The sequence below is a fragment of the Eptatretus burgeri genome, chromosome 1 (assembly GCF_056783735.1).
Source record: "Eptatretus burgeri isolate ZD-2024b chromosome 1, Ebu_testis_v1, whole genome shotgun sequence".
Lineage (NCBI taxonomy): Eukaryota > Metazoa > Chordata > Myxini > Myxiniformes > Myxinidae > Eptatretus > Eptatretus burgeri.
Window position 1 is genome coordinate 27,070,864 of NC_140961.1, and position 21,233 is coordinate 27,092,096.

Consider the following 21,233-nt stretch of genomic DNA (forward strand, 5'->3'; position numbering starts at 1 on the left):
CAGCTGAGGTGTGCTGCAGGAACCACAGTGTTCCTCATCTGTCTGAAGATCATTGCGAAGTTCTCAGCGATGTTGGAGCCAGTGACCCAACAGCTGCAGGCAGTCGACATGGACACGATGGGAGTCCGAGATCACCGACCTGTTGATGAAGGCTTTCCGAGCTCACCGGGATGGTGCAGACCGTGTGTTCTCAGAAGATGTCATCCCTGAGGTGAAAACCTTGGCAGAAGAACTTGGCATAGACTTGATGATGCCTCGGCGATGCGCATGCCAGGTCCACTGGCCGAATGTAGGAGGCTCCATTGAGGAGTACTATCACCGCACCATCTATGTCCCATACATGGATTCCTTGATCCAGTCTCTGAAAAGTCGCTTTGGTGAAAGTAACACGCCATATTTTCACATTTTCGCACTACATCCGAGAGAAATGCAGCAAACAGAAAGAGATGAATTCAAGCACATCGTTTCATCTGTCAAGGAAATGTATGGCATTGACAACCTTGTAGAAGAAGCTCTAGCGTGGTATGACGTGCAGAAGCATAAGCCACTGGATGACAACTCTCTGGGTATGATCGAGCTGGTGAAGCAGACCACTCTGTTCCCTGCTGTGTGCAAGGCTATCCTCAAATCGCACTGACTCTGCCTGCAACATCATGTACAGTGGAAAGGTCCTTCAGCACACTGCGCAGGGTGAAGACCTGGTTAAGATCAACGATGAGTGATAAACGTCTGTCCACCTCTGCATGCTGAGTGTCCACCGCGACAAAGTGAACAGCCAGAAGATCGAGCTAATGAACAGGGTCATTGACAATTTCGGAAGAGATCCCCGACGGCTCCAATTCCTGTTCCAAGAGTAGTAACCTGCTCTAACCGAATGAACTGTTGAGAAATGTTTATGTTATTTTATTCATTTTGTATTTTCCATGTAATTTTTTCAAATTTTTGATTTTCCGGGGGCCCCCCCCTTGCCCCTCCCTACGGACGCCCATGGGTATTACTGACATTGACGTTAAAATTTAATCAACAGGATAAATTAAATTCAATATCAAATTTAATGAAGAGGTGAAAATTGAATGATGAAAAATCATTTTTTACGTCTCCACCAGATGAAGTCGTTTCAGATTTATCCCGACATGTTTCCGGGTTGTCCGTCCGTCATTGATAAGATTTTGTTTCCACAATAACTTAAGAATGTCTGAAGGGATCAAAGTCAAACTAGGTACAAGTATTATAATGATGTAATAATGTGGGTGGAGGGATAACGGTCAAAGAGTGTCGTTCTAGTTTATTTATTATCTCACCTGGAACATACTTCCATCCCAGGGAGATTTTGGGATGGAGCATCGTCCCTCCATAAACATTTGAAACGTGTTCTCTGAAACAACACACGATTCCGATGAAACTTGACCGGAACCTTCGTCAAAGTTTGTTGACGACATCAAAAAGAAAGAAAAGAAAAAAAAAAATCGGGGTCTGAGGGGTGTTGACGGAGGGGTGGGGAGGTGGTGAGCAACAAGGGGTATTGCTCCTATTTTTTTAGCTTACCTGGAATTTACATTCCAGATAAGGTATCGTCATTGCGCACCATCTGTCCGTCTGTCTCCTTTATCAACTTCTCCGGCGAAACTGCTGGTCCAATCCGGCTGAAATTTGTGAGGAACGTTCCATTCGAGACTGGAAACAGAAAAGCTTGTTCCGATCACATGACCAAGTACGTTACAATGGCCTACTTGGTCAACTTTTGGGAAAAAAAATCGCATCAATTCGTTTAAATATCTTCTTCTCCACACCCAGCAGTCAGAATGTTACCAAATTTGGGTTACAACATTAGGCCAGGGCCCAGATAAGCAACAGGTCCAGCAGTCCTATTTTTAATTCGCAATCTCGTGAGATGAAGGAATCTGGGTCATGGGATAGTCATGTGATGGACATTCAAACATAGATTACATTCTGAGTTAATTAATTATCTCTCCTTCTGGATGGAAAATCAGGGCTGTGTTAGTTTTTCCGTGTCGGTGTCACGAACCATCATGCTGAGTTTAGAAATTATCTGTTGAGCCACCTGGGAGTCGTCGGGGGGGGGGGGAAGGGGGAAATGAGAACTTGTTTGTGAACCCTTCACCTGACTGCCTGAGGGACATCATTGTTGCTTTAACAGCTCATCTTCACTCCGTTGTAGATGAGCGAAATACACTAATATCAAATAAGAGTGTGTTAATACAAGGATAAAAATACACCAATTTGAGGAATTGAGAGGCGTATGAACGAAGGTCGGTATGATCCCCATTTAATGAGGATGTACTGTGTATAATTGGTCCAGTCTTGATCACTGCCTCAACTTGTTTTGTTTCCAACCTAGATCATTCTCTTTTACAGACAAATTCCCCTTTATCTCATGTGAACTTTCAAGAAAATGAGGTAAACAGTCTCCAAGTGGTGGTTGAGATGCGAATCAAGCAAATGCGCAATGCCGAGACGATGGTGCAGGACCTGCAGAAAGAGGTAAATGATGTGATGATCATCCTTTTTCCTTTATAGAGGAGAATCATGTAATTTGGGAGCATGTGTGATTGAGGATTAAAGTGAGTTTCATTGAGGTTTAATTCAATATATTTATACAATTTGTGATAAACTGTGCGCTGTTTGCAGATGGAAAACAAACATGTAATGGAGATTAATATGCAGGTGTTGCAGCAGAATTACGAGAATGCACGGGCTCGCTTGAACAGGAGCGAGACGAAGGTACAAAGAACTTTCATTTAAATGTCTTTCACTAATATTTCTGAGCATCAATCATATTTTCAATCACATTGAGATTTATGTTCATGATAAAACATCATACTTGAGTTTAAGAACACTATCACAACCAATATTGTTTTAAAGTAGCATTCTAAGTTTCATCAAACATTTAAAATTACTTTTGTGGGAAACTAAAATATTGTCGCGTACCTAGCGGTGAGGTTCATTCCCCTGATCCAATTGTCGTGTACCTCGCGGTGAGGTTCATTCCCCTGATCCAATTGTCGTGTACCTCGCGGTGAGGTTCATTCCCCTGATCCAATTGTCGAGTACCTAGCAGTGAGGTTCATTCCCCTGACCCAATAGTCGTGTACCTAGCGGTTTACACCGCCCAGACTGGATCGCCGAGCGGTTTTCCTTGGAGGCAAACACGTGATCCTCAGAGATTATCGCGCACGAGGGACGGTTAACGGTTCGGACGTTACCAGAGGCGTTCACCAGGACGGTAACACGAAGGTTTAACACTCGAACATACAACAGATCCAAACAACGTAAAGGAATGTGGGTTTTTAATGGAAATAATTTATTTACAATGGTAACTTGTGTGTTGTTACTCGATCTTGTAGATCTGGCATTACCAGAACTCTCCGTCATGTTCCCTTGTGGGATTATTTTATTGCTTAAGCGGTTCCTTTGATCCTGTGTGCTCGTCTCATAAGATCATAAGATAAGATCATAAGAGTAACAATTCAAGGTGTAGTAATAAAAACAGAACGTGAGGTAAACTAAATCTAATTTCCTATTCCAGACGTCTCCACACTCACATACAAAGATGGACAAGGGGAAAAGGATAAATAAAATTAAAATCCTCCCTTTCTCTAGGCACTTAGCTTCGAGTCCAGAAATGAGTCTCGGTATGTTAAAGTCACCAAACTGCTTTGTCAATGAGCGGGAAGATGTTCCCAAAATGGCGTGCAGCCTTGTTCGTCATGTCGAGGAGGAAAAACCGTAATGTCCTTCTCTTCCAATCGCCATCTCCTCACTCACGTCACACTCTCGACCGCATCCCTCACACAACTATTTAAATGTGATGACAAAGTGAAATGAAACCCAAGTACGTGACGTAGATATGTTCTTCCAGTCACGGCAGATATCGCGATATTTACAGAGTGATGTGATTGGCTGCATCCTTTTTCAAATCACATGAACAGTTGGCTGCACACTAAAATGTACGGACAGTTCATGAGACGGAACTGAACGGCGAACACGAATATAAAACTGAAGCGATTCACGGGTCACCAGGAATTTGTTATGAAAGAATTCCCGGTTTTCTTCACGGAAAATGTTTCATTTTTCTGGGTTACATTTAAATACAGAAAATACAGTGAATAAAGGATCTAATTGGTAATTACCATCCGTTTTACAAGTTCGTGGCACAAACACTAACACACAACATTGAGATGTTTCAATCGTTTATGCTAATGTATGCACACGTGAGTGCACCGGGGCGTGGTTAAGCAGAGTCATGTTCCGATGCTGTGCCCCGAAACCAGTTAGTCTAGGAGCTAGGCCACATTGAATTAGACTATTGAGCACAAAATCTTCAGTGATATGAAAGCAAACGACAATCAGTGCTGACCCAGAAAAGCCAATTCTTAAGTTTTCTGGGTCAGCCTAAGACCTTTGGTGCTCATTTGAAATGTCGCCATATTTCACTTTTGTTTAGACTTTTGAGCACAAGTGTGATTTTAGGTATATGGAATCCTTCTGCGGCCCTTTCTCGGAATCCTTAACTTAAGAATGCGCTTTGGTCAGCCTAATGAGCTAAAGAACACCACTAATTATCATTTTAATTAGACTTTTCAGCACAACATCGAAACATGTCACAAATAAAAGATGAATGTATAACAAGTCAGAATATATCACTTAAGAACGCAATTAGGTCAGCCTAAGTACCTTAAGAATCAATTAAAGGTGATCAACACCAACCAATTGTGGCCAATGCGAGTAAATCAATGTTGCTCAGCCACACCTGAAACTTATATTTGTGTATTCCAATCGTCATGGTTATTCCAGAAATACTGTCATAATAAACATCAAGGTCAGCCTAATGAGCTTAAGAACGCCACCAATTACCACTAATCATCACTTTAATTAGACTTTTGAGCACAAAAACGACATGTTGCAAATGAAAGTCGAGTTAATAACAATATAGAATATGTCACTTAAGAACGCAATCAGGTCAGCCTAAGTAACTTAAGAATCAAAGTGGTTAACGCTAACCAATGGTAACTTCACTGTAACTTTAACCAAAGTTGCTCGGCGCAACCCTATTGTTGAACGCTCAGCAGAAAACGAAACTACTTCCCTTTTTTTTTTTACAACCGCGTAGTTTCCAACCTAAACCGAAACTAAACATTGGTGGCGGCACCAAAACCTTTTAGGTCTGGTACATTGCTGAGATGGCAGGTTCTGCCGCAGAGCCACCTCTAATGAACATGTGTTTTTGTCGATTCTGGTGACTTCCGAGGGTGCAGCGCACTGCAGACTGATTCTCCAGCCATCGACTCTCCAAATAGTAATGGAATCAGACGAAGGAGGTGAGTACTTTGGTGTATTCATCGATAATGTACATGATGACATTTGAATGGAAATTTCAAAATGCTCAGTTTCAGGCTGTTAGATGATGCATATTCATCGTCTTAAATTCATCCACAATGTGACACTTTTAGCTGATTAGACATTCGATGTATCGGTCCGCTATAGTACGCAAATTTGATAGAAATTAAGGCAGCGATGTCAACATTTTTCAGACGTGGAGATGATCTCATCACATGATCAGGAAACCGATCATTCGATTGAACACGGGATGACAACCACGCCCCTGGAAGTGAAAATTGATGCATCGGGTGAGCATTTCTACACCCTCAGTTATTCAGTTTAATGAGCTACTAATTCTCATCGGCTATCTTGTTCAAAATTTCCTGATTCTAAAATTCCCCTCCCAGTTTCCAGTGATCAATATGATCCAAGCATGTCAACCTGATTATTTTTGCTCTTCCTGAAGTATTCAATCAACAAGCGACGACAAAACTAAGTTAAAATTTAATGTATTTTATTTCCCTTTCAGTTGTGCACCCTGAAAAGACTACCAAGACAACGAGTTGTGTCATACACAGCGGAGGTACGGGAGTGCTACTACCAATGAAACCTCATATTTGGCAAGTAATAAAGACCGCAGCTGTAGCCAGGCAGGCTAAAAAATTGTTTGAATCTTCAAAGTATTTCAAGATTATTATTATTAAATCAATCCCTGAAGAAGGAGATAACACTGCTTACCACGTGCAGTGTTATAAAAATTTCACTGCGGTTTCGGCAGAGTGAGTAGATGAATCAATGAGTGCCCAATCAAAAACTCAGGTCATCGTCGAGCGCGATTGCGAGTGGATCCGGTATTTTCCCATAGGAATGTCTATTTTGCGGCAAAAATAAACTTCAAAAAGGCAAAAATAGCAAGGTTGAAATGCTTGGCGCATGTGAAACCCTGGAAGCCGGAGAGACCAGAGGGCCGCGATGGTTATTCAAGACGAGGGAATTTCGAAGAAAATAGCCAGTGTGGATTTAGTAGCAAAGAAGTGAAGTATCATCATTCTTGTAACAACACATACCTAAAAAGAGCCGACAGAATCAATGTACCCCGCACACCAGAGCGCGCCAAAATTGCACTCCAGGAGACCTTGAGTTACGTAGAAACGCACGTCATTCAAGTTAACACTTCAGAATTACTGATGTCTATTTTCTGGAGGTATAGTCAGTTTTGTGAGGAGGAAAACGAATCACCCGTCACAACTAGTCAGTATCTCGGTCAGTTACTACAGACTCACTTCAGTGGCAAACTAAAGTTGCATTCTCCTAGAGGCAAGAAGCTCGGAATAATAGTCTCCAATAGCCGATTGACATATGAATCAGTAAGAGTAGCATTTGACTACAGGGATTCAGCTGAAGGTGCTATCGCGCAGACAGCCCTCATGTTGAGAAAACATTTGAAGGAAGTGCAACCAGATCATGCTTAAACTGACCAAGTCTCATCATTCAGTGTCGAAAAAGGGGACGCATCGCCACCGGACTTAGTGAGAACATTTTTCAGAATTCTTTTTGGTGGTCCAAATTCGGCTAAGCATAGCGAAGAAGTGCTGCGCCCTGCCGATTCGGTGAGTCAGGATGCCCTGTTAATTACTAGCAATGGTGCTATTCGACCCAGAAAGCAAATCGCTCTGGGCATGGGAGTGACGTCAATGACTGGTAGTAAAAAAAACTTGTCACTATGCTAAACAGGTTAGATCATTGTATCAATTACCACGTGCTGAGAAATTAGAGACGGAGATAACACTGGCTCAGCAAGAGAGGATTGAAGCATGTCCAGAGGGAACCCGACAAAATGCAACTATGGGTCTCGCGTTTGATAACTTTGACGAAATCTGCTGCACTTTGTCAGGGGAAGATAGTCTACACGATACGATGGGAATCCTGTATCAAATTGATGACACCTCACAACCACTGGTTGATGCCGAACCATCGAGAACGCCATCATCTTTCTCTGGAAACATAAGAAAGAAGAGAAAGTTGGATGTCCCAGAGACCGTCCTCACTCCCTACCACAGAAAACCACAAATGGTCCATTTCCCACCTGATTGTTCTGACAATGAGGGAACCATCGACCATATCGAAATTGGGCAGAGGAAGGATATACTATGGATTATGTTCCATGCACTGGAGATCGAAAATGTGCCACTGTGGGCAGGCTTCAATGCAAAGTATTACACAGACAACCTCCCGAAACAAATAATCTACAACATACCACATTTGAAAGAGCCACCCACAGGTTTGGACGTTGTCACTGAGACACTCCGTATCGCACAAAAGTGTGCCAAGGAGTGTAACCAGACATATGCTTTTGTCACATACGATTTGGCAATTGCGAAACCAGCGATGCAGATACAGTCGATGGAGTCACCAACTTACGATGATGTGTTCATAATGGTCGGAGCATTTCATATTCAGATGTCATTCTTCAAAGCGATAAGGAAGTATGTCACTGGAACCGGTGGTCCTGAACTTCTCACGGAATGTTAAGTCCTTGCTTCTGGCTCTCTCAATGGGTTCTTGTCTGGCACGCATTTCAACAGATGTGGACGGCTTCATCAGATCCTAGCCCTGGCTATGCAGATACTTCACTTCCGCTCGTTCCTGTCGACGTATGAATGTGATGAAGAAGTTTCACAGGCACTTCAGAGATTGATATCCGGTGACGACGACAGTGTATGGGGGGAGATGAATGATCCACAGGTCAGCGCCCTTGTGAATGCATACACAGTGTACATGGACAACACTCGCAAGGGTAAACATGGTGAAACCGCAAAGTTCTGGCTATGTTACATTGATTACATCCAGGACTATCATTTACTCGATCGGGCCATTCGCACAAACAACATCAATCTATTCGTACTATCTATATCTATATCTCTATCTCTATCTCTATCTCTATCTCATAGTTGGACTGTTTTTTGTTACGAACCACGTGAACTACGCCCGGTGGATGATGAAATACATAGCAAACTTACGCAACATGGACGCAAGTTATCAAGGAATTAGATCGATATTGGAGAACGGCACTTTCACAGTAAGGAGAGGCACAAATCAGTTCTCAAGAGTACCAGTAGATCCAACCTTGGAGCAAACAGTTAATGCTGACGCTGCATCCAGGCTCACGGGCATATCAGCAGCTACCAACAACTACCCTGCCCGCCTACGATGGATGATGACCAAGGCACTGAGAGCAGCCATGGTAGCTACCCTCCATAACATAACAGGTATGACGGCAGCTGACAGTAGCACCACTGAGTTGCGACCAGCTCAAATGAATGCCCTGGCGTATGCCAAATCGTATGATTGGCATTCGTTAAAGAGCAATCATCATGAGGATGATACCCGTATCATTCTCCACATTGTTGCAATGTCAGCTCAAGGAATCACGGGTAATATCATAGTAAGAGCTTGTGATACAGACATCTGTGTAATCCTGCATCATTGCCAAAATACGATTGCCAAATCGTATGTGACAAAAGCATATGTCTGGTTACACTCCTTTGCACACTTTTGTGCGATACGGAGTGTCTCAGCGACAACGTCCAAACTTGTGGGTGGCTCTTTCAAATGTGGCATGTAGTGGATCATTTGTTTCGGGAGGTTGTCTGTGTAATACTTTGCATTGAAGCCTACCCACAGTGGCACGTTTTCGATCTCCAGTGCATGACACATCATCCATAGTAACCAGTCCCATTGTGTTTGTGCAGCACCGACGGTTCAATTGCGAAAACTGACAAGAGCAAGCTCATGTTCCACATGGAAAGAAAAGTAACATCTTATGTACCATCCACAGTCGATGCATGTGTGATTGATGGTAATTTCCCATTGCACGCATTACCACCCAATCTACCAAGGACCTACGGAGGCCTTGCTCGTAGCATCCTGATACAGGCTGCAGCCCCAAGTCAAGGTCGCATTGACATCTTATTTGATACGTACGACACTGCATCAATCAAAGATGTGGAGAGGATAAACAGAGGCACCGCAGAAGGAACATACAACATTCAGGCCCTGAGCAAGCAAGACCAAAACTCAAGGATGCTTTGAAGTCCACGTCTTTGAAGCACCAACTGCCCCTGTTCCGAGCACGTGAATGGGGAAAAGCTGAGTATGGACCTATAATTGGTGAGCGCGACTTTTTTGTTGGCTTCAATGAGAGATGTGTTCATATAGCCAGCCAAAATGGCCAAGTCGTGCAAGAAGACGTCGATTCGTTAAAGAGCAATCATCATGAGGCCGATTCCCGTATCATTCTCCACATTGCTGCCACGTCAGCTCAAGGAATCATGGATAATATCATAGTAAGAGCTTCTGATACAGACATCTGTGTAATCGTCCTGTATCATTGCCAAAAGTTTGCGGCAAAAATATGGATGGATACAGAAACAGGGAAGAATCGGCGATACATCAATATATCGACCATAGCACATCAAATAGGACCAGAGATGTGTGCTGCACTTCCTGCCTTACACACCTTTACCGGATGTGACTATGAATTCAGCATTTGTAAGGATGGGGAAGAAACGTCCTGCATCAAATGAGAAGAGTGAACAATTCAAAGAAGCATTCTCGAGTTTGTCCCGTGATGGTGGAGGTAATGCATCTACTGCACAGGCGATCGAAGCGTTTACGTGTACCATGTACGGATACAAGACGGCCACATCTTTGAACCGCGTACGGTATCAAGCGTTCGAAAAGGCTTACAGTCCTTCGGTGAAGTCAACGAACCACAGACTGAAAGGCGTTGATGCCAGCAGCCTTTCACACTGCAGAGCAGAGTTCCTGCTCCATCTTGAGCGATCAGCATTTGTAGCGAGGATGTGATCTTGCTGACCAGGCCATAATACAGCAAGCTCCGGACAAAGGATGGGAGATTAAGGACAACAGGTACGAAATCGTCTAGTTTGAAGGTCCACAGCTCCCTGAGAAACTACAAATTGAAGATGACAGTCAGGATGAAAAGACCGCTTCCAGCAACGACAAAAATATTTCAGTTTCATCAGATGAAGAAACAAATGATTAAATATAAATTATGTTGTTGACAGGTTTTGGTACAACATCAAAATTAATTATTCCTCGGTCATGTGGGAGTGCGTGAAAATATTGACAAAATGTGTCAATTTTCAAGTGAAAAATCGAAGTGATAATCAGTGCGGGTTACAGTGTGATTCTCAAAAAAAAAAAAAATCAGTTTGACTCAGGCCTAGGTCACATTTGCCACGACGGCCGTGGGGTCTCCAAAATCTATGGCCACAAGCAATTATACGGCGGCCGCAGTATTTCCATGGTCACACAATGTAGCAGTCACATATGTTTTTATTTTTCAGGGAGCCGCATGGCGTATTTAGGCCTAAATCACATTTGCCACGGCGGCCGTGGGGTCTCCAAAATCTATGGCCACTAGCAATTATACGGCGGCCGCAGTATTTCCACGGTCACACAATGTAGCAGTCACATATGTTTTTATTTTTCGGGGAGCCGCACGGCGTATTTATAAATTGTGGAGACTGAAAACGTGGGGTTGCCGTACGGTCTTTGATTTGATGTCGCAAGGCGACCGCAGGGGGCCCTAAGGCGAACGTGCGGCCGGACGGACGGTAACGAATGGGTTAAATTTTTATTTTTTTTTTTTACCAGGTTTTTTTTTTTTTTTTTTTTTTTTTTTTTTTTTTCGGCTTGTCGAATTGCTACGGCGAACATAGAAATGAAAAAAGTTATAACTGCGTTATAATTCCACGGCGACCTTACGACCTGCAAAATATCGCCAAACGGCGTAGGGCCACCCTGAGGCCACCACAGGAACTCTGCGGCCGCCGCACGTTTGTCAATTCAGAGGGCGTACGGCCGCCGTATCCTCACCGTAGAGCAAATGTGACTTCAGCCTTAGTTGATGTTTTCAGAATGACCGTGTATTACTATCTATATACCATGACTGTGTTTTTAACCATGACGTTTGAGTTACTAACCACCAATACTTTCATGATGGTCGTGCTCTACCGATAAAAGTTTCACCATACCAAGAAATTGCGACGAATGCAATAAGTTCAAGGTGATAAATATCACCTTTATCACCTTTATCACCTTTAATTGATTCTTCAGGTACTTAGGCTGACCTAATTGCGTTCTTAAGAGATATATTCTGACTTGTTATACATTCATCTTTCATTTGAGACATGCTTCGATCTTGTGCTCAAAAGTCTAATTAACGTGATAATTAGTGGTGTTCTTAAGCTCATTAGGCTGACCGAGATGTTTATTATGACAGTATTTCTGGAATAACCATGACGATTTTAATACACAAATATAATAGTCTGTTTGCCGAATGAGGTGACCTCAAAGTCTCTGATAAAGTTTTTTCTCTTTGGATTATTGCAGTATAGGGTCTAATTTAACATCCTAGGGTGGGTGTGAAACTCTCACCCTTGGGCATTTTGAGAAATCCAAGATGGTGGCCAAAATGGCTTCCGCTTTTAGAAATACTACTATGGTACCCCCAAATTATGCTAGAGACATGTAATACATCAAAATAGGGGTTTTAGAGGATACTCAATTCAGAAATTTAGCCTAGAAAACTGGGTATGTTATTTTTTGAGTTATTGGCGACTTTAGGAAGAAAATACTTGCGCGGAGAGGCCCATGGTGTCCAACAGAAAATGTCATACGACTTCACTAACATGACAGCAGCTACATATATTATAGTAGGCCGACATAAGCCCAGTTTCTTCTTTGTAATTTGTTTCAGAAAGAGAGATTTCCTGCTATTTACAGGCATAAAATATGTGTCAAGCAAGCACTGCATCAGTCAGGGCACTTTGACGCTGTTTTGCTGAAAATCATCTGAATTGTGGAAATCCAACTGCTTCATGATTTTCAAAACTGATTTTGTAACAGAGAACAATTTTTTCATGTCTTTCTGCATGATGGTGGTGGTGATGGTGCTTTTTAGAAGTAGATGCATGTGGATAAGAACAAAGGCTTCAAGTTTCGACGTGTGAGCAGAGACGTAAGTGCTTCAGAATTTTGAATAAATATATATATATATATATATATATATATATATATATATATATATATATATATATATATATATATATATATATATATGCCAAATTTGTGGCAATATGTGACAGATCTGCTTTCCTGTGTGACAGATCTGCTTTCCAAAACTTAATTCATCATGTTTATTTACAGGTACTTCTGGTGGTGGTGGTGGTGGTGGTGGTGGTGGTGGTGGTGGTGGTGGTGGTGGTGCTTAGTAGATGTAGATAATTTGTTGTGTACCCTGAATGAACAATGTGTGGAGAATGTGTGTTCAAATTCAAGAATGGAAAAGATTGTGAACAGGAATCAAAGGCTCTGCAGAAAAACAGTGGACCTGAGAGAATCTTGGCAATTATGGATGCAAGTCAGAAATATGGAGATGACTTACTTGCACATCAAATTGCATGGAGAGCCATCAGCAAATCCAAACTTGACAATTTTCTATCACAAAAACTATCTCCAGGTATACTTCCAAGTCAAATCTGGCAAAATATGAATTACAGAATGTTCCAGAACAACCCCCAAGAAAACTACAAAAGTCTTGTGTTCAATTCAATTGTAGAGAACATTGTCTGTATTGTGGAGAGATTTGTGACCTTTAGAAGGACCCAAAGCACCCTCGGAGATGGAGACCTGCTTTCCTCTGCCACTCCACATACTCTGAGCATGATAAAAAGCCCTACAAATACTTTTTGCTTGAAAGATGCAGAGTACGTAATGATGAATGGGCCATTCAGGTCAGGCTTCGGCTGGAGGGGGCCCTTGGATCTGCATGCTGTAGATGCCAGATATCACAGGGACTGTATGTGCAAGTTCATGGCCCTCCGAAACATGCAACCAACAGGAAGAAAATCAGAAACTGATGTGGTTGATCCAGGACTACAGGCTGTCTTCAGCTTCCTGCTGGAGAACAAGGACAGTCTATGGAATTCAGTTGAATTATATGATGTTTGCAGCAGTTGTAGTGTGAGGTCATTGTCACGCTCAAGTGTCATTGAGAAGGTGAAGGAAAGGTTCTCTGATGATGTCATCGTTTTGTCATCCCCTGGCTATGCAAGCATTATCACATTCAGGAACTGTGCTTCTTCTGGTTGGAAGATCGTGAAGGATGAGAAAGAATATGATGACTTGGAACACAGCAAGATTCAAGTAGCAAGATGCATTGAACGTGAATGCAAGGAAATTAAGTACAAAAGAACACATTATGACCTTCACATTGACAAGGACAAGATGGACGATGTGGTTTCTCCTACACTATCCTCTCTGTTGTCTCTGGTATCTCCAAAGTTGAACAAAACCTTGCCAGCTGCTATGATAGGGAATATTGTTACCAGTCCGGTTACAAATCAGGCCACTGACCTACAGATTGCCCTAGGTCTACTTACCCGGGATTCCAAGAAGGTTGTGGGCCAGCTGAATGACTACAGAGTAACCTGCAGCTACGATGAGGTTGTGAGATTCAAGAAGTCAGCTGCCCATGCTTCTTATACAGACACCAGTGTCCAGGGAATCGCTGACTCAAGTGCTGGTCTCTTCCAGATCATTGCTGACAACTTTGATGCGGATATTTCTTCCCCCAATGGCAAGTTGTCTACCCATGCAGTCGCAATGATAGCCATTCAACCTTCAGAAGCTCAATCATCAGAAAAGACAGGGGAAGAACTGATCAGGCAAATAAAGAAGGAAGAGGTGTCTCAAAAGCTTCCTGAAGATGATGAGCTTCTGAATGTGACCTACCAGTGTACACAAAAGCCGGCTATGATTGAAGTACGATGCCCAAATGTTTCCCAGAAGATGACACAGTATAAACAGGTATCAAACTCAAGAACTGAGGAGAATGACTTGCAGTTTCTTCGTGACACTTTCTCTGGAAAATTGTCCTGAGTACAATGGTTTTAATACTAAGCTGTGTCGGGAGCAAGGACATTCCATGAAAACTAAAACCAATGTCGTATACTTGCCTCTAATGGACAGTTCACAATCAGACCCCAAAACAATGATGACTTCAATCATGAAAGCCAAGAGGATTACAGCAGAAGCTGGTCAAGAATATGTGGTGTACACTGCAGACCAGCAGCTCTACCGGGTAGCCCTTTATCTCACTTGGGATAATCCTGACCTCTGTGACAATGTGTTCCTCAGACAAGGTGGCATGCACTTCTTGATGAGCTACATTTGCTGCATTGGCTCTTTAATGGCTCAGACTGGCCTGGAAGAAGTCCTAAGTGAGCAGTTTGGCGGGGTGAAGAAGATGATGACAGGCAATAAATTTCCGGAAAATGTCCGTGCCTTCAGACTACTAGTTGAGAAGCTTCTTCGACCAATCTTCAGCAAGGCTACAGTTGAAACTATGGATGATCTGAAAGGAGTCCTTGAGAACCTGGCCTCAAGAAGCTGAACAACAAGGCTCTGGGTTGATTGCTTTGTGAAACCAATGCTGACTATCCTGAAGTATGTGAGAGCTGAGAGGGAGGCAGACTGGCCACTTCATGAGTTAGCAGTCAAGGAAATGTTCGTTCTGTTCTTTGCAGCAGGGCACCACAACTACGCAAGGTATGAACTTTACTATGCTAGGAGCATTGAGGTGATGCCAGATACGTTAGAAGATCAGTTCATGAAGGGACAGCATACCATGCATCATAAACCAGGCATCTTCAATGGAATCTGGTGAGTCATGGCCAGAGAGACAACCTACATGCGTTATGGTCATGGTCACAGCTAAATCATTGGCCTGACCATGAGACCAGAAGCCCTGAAGACATGGGCCATGAGTATCCATGCTATCAACACCGTCATGTCGGATCTGAACACCATTGATAATGAAGTCCCTTCCCAAAGCTACCACAAGGAGGAATCCAAAGGAAAGATAAAGACAGATGCAACTGACAGAAATGCTCTGAAGGAGAAGCTCAACATGAGCATAGATCCCCTTGATCCAGAACAGCACCCTGAGCATGGCCTGGTCAACATAGTGACTGGGAAGGTGGCCAGTGATCCTAAGGTGAATGTTGACCAGGCCATTACCATCGCAACATGTGAAATGAACAGCTTTGAAGCTGGTTGGCCTGCATCATTTCATGGCCCTATTCAGAGGAAGGTCCAGACGATGGCCAAGGCAGACAAGCATCACAAACCTGAGCAGAAGGTGGCTGATACAGAAACACTATATATCAGGGCTATGGCATTACATGGCAGATCAAATGACCTTGATGTCAAGTCCTTGATGAACTATGAACTTGCCTCATACCCACCGTCGATGTTTTCCAGTTACGGTGAAGTGTGGGAATGCACATCAAAGGCCAACTTAAAGAATGCCATCAAAGTGGAAGCCCACATTCAGACTCGCAACCTCACCACAGAAGCAAGATTCCTAGATGGATGTGCTGTGTTGTGGGTCATGTCCTGGCCAGTGTCCGGCACAGTGCAAGATTTCCTTGACAACTTCTGCAGATATCTGGATGATCTAGTGACAGCATCGGATGTTTATCTCATCTTCGACAGGTAGTTATCAATAATTATACGAGTCACACTTTAACACTAGACATGTTTATTTTTAAAATCTGTTGTTATAAGCAAAATATTACAATATATTTTAATGAATATTACTATTTTATTGCTTTAACTAACATATGTGTAAGAAAAATATGTATTGTTGCGAATTCGCAGCCGCCGGCGTGCGGACGGCCACGTAACTCGGATCACGGCACGTCGCCCACCGGACGGACAATTCAGTCGTGACCCTCTCGGACCAACGCCGGGAGCTAGTCACAGGTGGGGATTTAACCTCACCACGATCATGCCAATTGCCCACCCGTGCAGGATAGGGTCGCTCGCCAAATTTTATCTACCCAAGTACCTGCGCGAATGGTCGACCGGGCGATCGCAACTCGCCGCAGGTCGACTCCGGACACGGGTCGCTTGGGCGGCCCGTTCCGTGCTATCGGGATAACCGAGCGGTGTTATCGCCGACTTGGACGGTTCAGATTAATTACCGGGCGTTTTAAGCCCACTATGAACCCTTTACGTGAAGCAGGATGGAGGGTCAATAAAGAAAAGACGAAGCGAAACGGGAAAACCGTTCACACAATGTACATTTATTACGCGACACACGGAAAGCACACATATACAGCCAAACAGTCAAAATGCACATATAGCAGTTAAAACAAAAGAAACAATGACGCAGAGTTACTACTGACAACGCGCACACATGGCAACACTTATACAGACGGCACCAACACACATTTACTCAAAAGCAAAGAAAAGAAGCCACCCTCATAGACAAGGGGCAGACAGGCCTGGAGGCCAATATGTGCGCGTGACCTGCAGAAGCGGCCAGGTCCGCGAGACCGGGGGGGGGGGGTCCTACCCGCGTCCTCGTGACGCGTTGGCGGACGAGCCACAGATGTGGCCGCGTGGCTGTGCCCCGACTCCGTGCTCCTTGGTGGGTTTCGTTGGCAAGACGTTTGGAGTGGGGTGGGAACGGGGGCCCCTTTTTGCACTATCTCAGCGTGGGGGAAAGGGGGAAATTGTTGATGCCCTAGGGGAGGAGAATGGCTGGCTGGCTTGGGTCCTGCGACGAGCGATCTCACACCGCGACTTCGTCGCCGACCTTCTCGCCTCGGACCAGAGCTCCTTTGCCTCTTCCCGCAACTCTCCTCAGCCGACTGCAGAACCCAACTCGATGCCACACCGAGGACTTCGCCACCCGACTCAACTCTCTGCCACACCGATGACTCGACTCACTCTGCCCTGCCGACACACACTGCTACTGCCACACTCTGCCACAGTTCGCCTTGCACTCGCCGTTTTATAGGCTGGCAGGAGAACACAATATGCAAATATCCGGATCAGGATGACCTCGGGGGCGGAGCCACGCTCGCCAATTGGACGGAGGAAACGTGGGCGTGAACCTCCCCTGATCCTAGAATTTGCACATATCGATTTCACACAGACGCGCCTGGAGGCGGGGCCAAGCTGCTCCGCGCTTGCTAATTGGACGGATCAGAAGTGGCGTGTAGCATTCCTGAACCGAATTCTCCCTGAGAAAGGCCGCTATTTGCACTCGCGGCTCGGTGCGTATCGCTGAACGAGCCCAAGACAGCCCGACGCTCAGTGTTCACAGGTGGTGCGGGAATGGCCGTAGAAGGAGGGAGGTGAGGGTGGTGGAGGGTTTATCGGTGGTGGTTTGATGGTTATGGTGCCGTTTGGGAATGACGGTGATGCGATGTTTGCGGGATTGAGTTGTGAAGGTAAAGGTCGTGGCTGTTGGCGTGGTTGTAGTTGGTAACAATGGCTGGCGTGGTGGTTAAGGTGGTTGTTGTGTGATGGTGGTTGAGACGTGGTTGGTTCAAAATAAGGATAGAACAGAAAAACGGCTATCTCAAAGCGTCGCAGCCCGAATGAATCACATAAATTCCCTCTAGACAACGGATTTGGGGCTAACCACACATGTACTTAGAGATATCTCACCTACGGGTCCTTCATGGTGTCATGCGAATTTCCACAGCCGTAACAGTATATTTTGATAAATATACCCATTATTTGATTTTGGCTAAGAGGTCATTATTCCCTGATAACCGACCTCTGACTATTCTTGCAACATTGATGGAGTGTTTCTGGAATAATGGGGATAACCACAGCCCCATAGGTGTTTATTTTGAAACAATCTATTCAGTCTCGGTGGTTTAAAATATTAAATTCCCTCAGCAAATAATTAAACCACCTCTGCTTCATAGATTATTTCACAAGAAACATCTCTGGTTATCCCTATATTACACTGATTATATAGATACACCATGGAGTAAGATGCACTGTATCTTTAAGATTAAGATTAAGAAATACTTTGTCATAAAAAAAACGAAACTTGTTTTTCTCCATGGATACACATATACATCCTTGTGCGAGACAAAATGATTCTATCAGATGTTTGGCTGTCATGCACATTGTACACTTATGCCATTTTCACTACAGGTGCATAGCTACGAGCAGGAAGGAGTGCCTTCGAAGGAACAGGGACTTAGGAGCAAGCAGGGTATATCGCCTCAGCTCGCCCAGGCGTCAGGAAGGGCATCCGGTCATAAAAAAAAAAAACATTGCCTCAAGAAAAAAAGCCAAACCCCTGCACAGCAGGGAAAAATGGCTGTAAAAACGGTCATTTTTTTTTATTCGCCCACCAAGAAACCACCACAGAAAGTTGTCTTGACTGTGTCCCAGAACAAGTCTGCCCTGATTGATCTTCTGTGCGAGGACCTCATCAAGCACAAGGATGATTTCAAGCGACATCGCCTTGTCATCACTGGAAGCCGTCCTGTTCCAGTTGAGCTGTACAAAGGTCTGACAATACAGAGAAGAGATCTGGAGACCACCCAGGAAGAGGGTGACACCATCATTCTACATCAGCTGGCAGTTGTCAAACCACAGTCAGCCATAGTGGTGGCAGACAACACAGACATCTTTGCCTTGCTGTGCCACTTCCGTCATCTTTGTAAGATCACTTCACAGGTGTGGATGGTATCACCAATCAGGAGTCGGTCAGTGATTGACATCAATGCATATGTAGCCAATAATGAAGAGATTATGGAAGATCTTCCAATGCATGGTTTGTCAGGATGTGACACAGTGGCACCACACTTCGGAATTGGAAAGGGAGTTGCCCTCAGAGTTCTAAGGAGCCAAAAGCATTCCCTCAGTTTACTTGGTGACATCACAGTTGAGCTGAAGGATGTAGTCAAACAATGTACACGCTTTGTCCTTGCATGCTATGGTGAGGAGGACACTGATTCAGCAAATGATGCTAGGTACAAACTGTGGATGAAGAAGGTGAGCAAGAACATCGCCAATGCTCCCAAGCTCCCATCTCTACCCCCAACCGATGAAGCCCTCTGTCAGAATGTGGCCCGGGCTCACATCCAGGTTGCAGTCTGGAGGAACTCCTTGGAGCCAAACCCACCAGCACTTGACCCAGCAGCCCATGGGTGGGTGGTACATGGAGGATGGATCTCTGAGTGCAGTCATGCTTCCTCCCAACACTGCACAGGCTCCTGATGCTCTGCTCAAGGTCATCCAATGTTCATGCAAGGGGGAAAAAAAACCACGCAACACACGCAGATGCAGCTGCTGCAGTTCAGGCATGACTTGCACAGTGTTTTGCCATTACGAAGGAGATGATGAATGCTGGAATCATCACACCAGGATAAATGATGCAATGGTGGAAAATGACTCTGATGATGAATATTGAGAAGCATATGTTTATTTGTTCGAGTGTGTTCAGCATTTTGTTCGACTGTCTGATTGTTCAAATCATTGAATTGTTACCGTATTTCAAATGACTGCATATAGTAACCATATTTTATGAGCATATATTGCAACAGGTTGAAAGATTATAATCAGGACATGTTTTGAAATTTAATTGAAATTATTGTTTTAACACAGATATTGTGATTATGTTACTTTAATAATTAGTATGGTTAGCAAAGGTATGTGATTTTAATGATTGTAATAGCGTGACATGCTGGTTCAACTTTGTCATTATCGGCTTGCTTCTTATTTGTAAATTTGTGTATGTAACTTTCAAAAAATGGTATTTGTAAATTTTGAAATCTTTTCTGAAAGAAGTTTTGAATAACAATTGCAGGAGTAATTCCTTTAAATTTTGTTAACATATTGTATCATAAAACCACATTTCTTGTCGTAAACAAACTAAGATGCTGTTCTCCGACATTACTAAACTGGTAATCAGGTCATTATTATGTACATTTATGGAAAAATTATTAAACATACCAGTTTCTAGTACAGAAATTTGGGTTTCTCACCTATTGAAACCACTATTTTGATGTATCACATGCTTCTCCAGCATAATTTGAGGGCACTATAGTAGCATTTCTATAAGCGGAAGCCATTTTGGCCGCCATCTTGGATTTTTCAAATTGCCCAAGGGTGAGAGTTTCACACCCACCCTTGGATGTTAACTTAGACCCTATACGACAATAATCCACAGAGAAAAAAACTTTATCAGAGACTTTGAGGTTAGGGTAAAATTTCCAGTTTGGAAAACAGACTATAAGTTTCAGGTGTGGCTGAGCAACATTGATTAACTCGGCATTGGGCACAATTGGTTGGTGTTGATCACCTTTAATCGATTCTTAAGGTACTTAGGCTGACCTAATTGCGTTCTTAAGTGATATATTCTGTCTTGTTATACATTCATCTTTCATTTGTGACATGTTTTGATCTTGTGCTCAAAAGTCTAATTAAAATGATAATTAGTGCTAATTAGTGGCATTCTTTAGCTCATTAGGCTGACCAAAGCGCATTCTTAAGTTCAGGATTCTGAGAAAGGGCCGCATAAGGATTCCATATACCTAAAATCACACTTGTGCTCAAAAGTCTAAACAAAAGTGAAATTTGGCGACATTTCAAATGGACACCAAAGGTCTTAGGCTGACCGAGAAAAACTTAAGAATTGGCTTTTCTGGGTCAGCACCGATGGTCATTTGCTTTCATATCGCTGAAGATTTTGTGCTCAATCGTCTAATTAAATGTGGCCTGGCTCCTAGACTAAATCGGGTGCATGGTGGTTCACTGCATACCGAGGACGTTTCCCTTCAACCAGCAACAAAACCACCAGATCCCCCATTCATCCCCGATGAGTTGTCTTCATCCGCCAACAGTGCTGGATCCTTGCCAATCCCGATCAGCCAAGTACTAGATCCTGGTTCTGGTACATCGCCGAAACGTAACACCCATGGACTTGATTGCTCCCAATCTATTGAGACCATCAGTGACACCTGTGAGGATCATCCAACAGT

The 21,233-nt window shown here is 43.6% G+C and overlaps 1 protein-coding gene and 1 pseudogene across 1 annotated transcript; both read left to right on the top strand.

Moving 5' to 3' along the window:
- The first annotated feature begins 5,585 nt into the window (after positions 1-5,585).
- Positions 5,586-7,872, top strand: LOC147034084 (uncharacterized; annotated as a pseudogene).
- A 6,753-nt stretch (positions 7,873-14,625) lies between these two features.
- On the top strand, positions 14,626-19,510 carry LOC147034085 (uncharacterized). Its single transcript, XM_085849694.1, has 3 exons — positions 14,626-15,927; positions 17,985-18,105; positions 18,349-19,510. Exons 1-3 carry the CDS (start codon positions 15,164-15,166, stop codon positions 19,468-19,470), a joined length of 2,007 nt encoding a protein of 668 aa, XP_085705820.1. The 5' UTR covers positions 14,626-15,163; the 3' UTR covers positions 19,471-19,510.
- The last annotated feature ends 1,723 nt before the right edge of the window (positions 19,511-21,233 follow it).

Bases quoted from the DNA above. Each gene is read 5' to 3' on its own strand.
- LOC147034085 (XM_085849694.1), top strand. From the start codon at position 15,164: ATGAGACCAGAAGCCCTGAAGACATGGGCCATGAGTATCCATGCTATC. The intron at 15,928-17,984 runs GTAGTTATCAAT...TTTGGCTAAGAG, and splicing joins GTTTATCTCATCTTCGACAG to GTCATTATTCCCTGATAACC. The intron at 18,106-18,348 runs GTGGTTTAAAAT...TGATTCTATCAG, and splicing joins AAACAATCTATTCAGTCTCG to ATGTTTGGCTGTCATGCACA.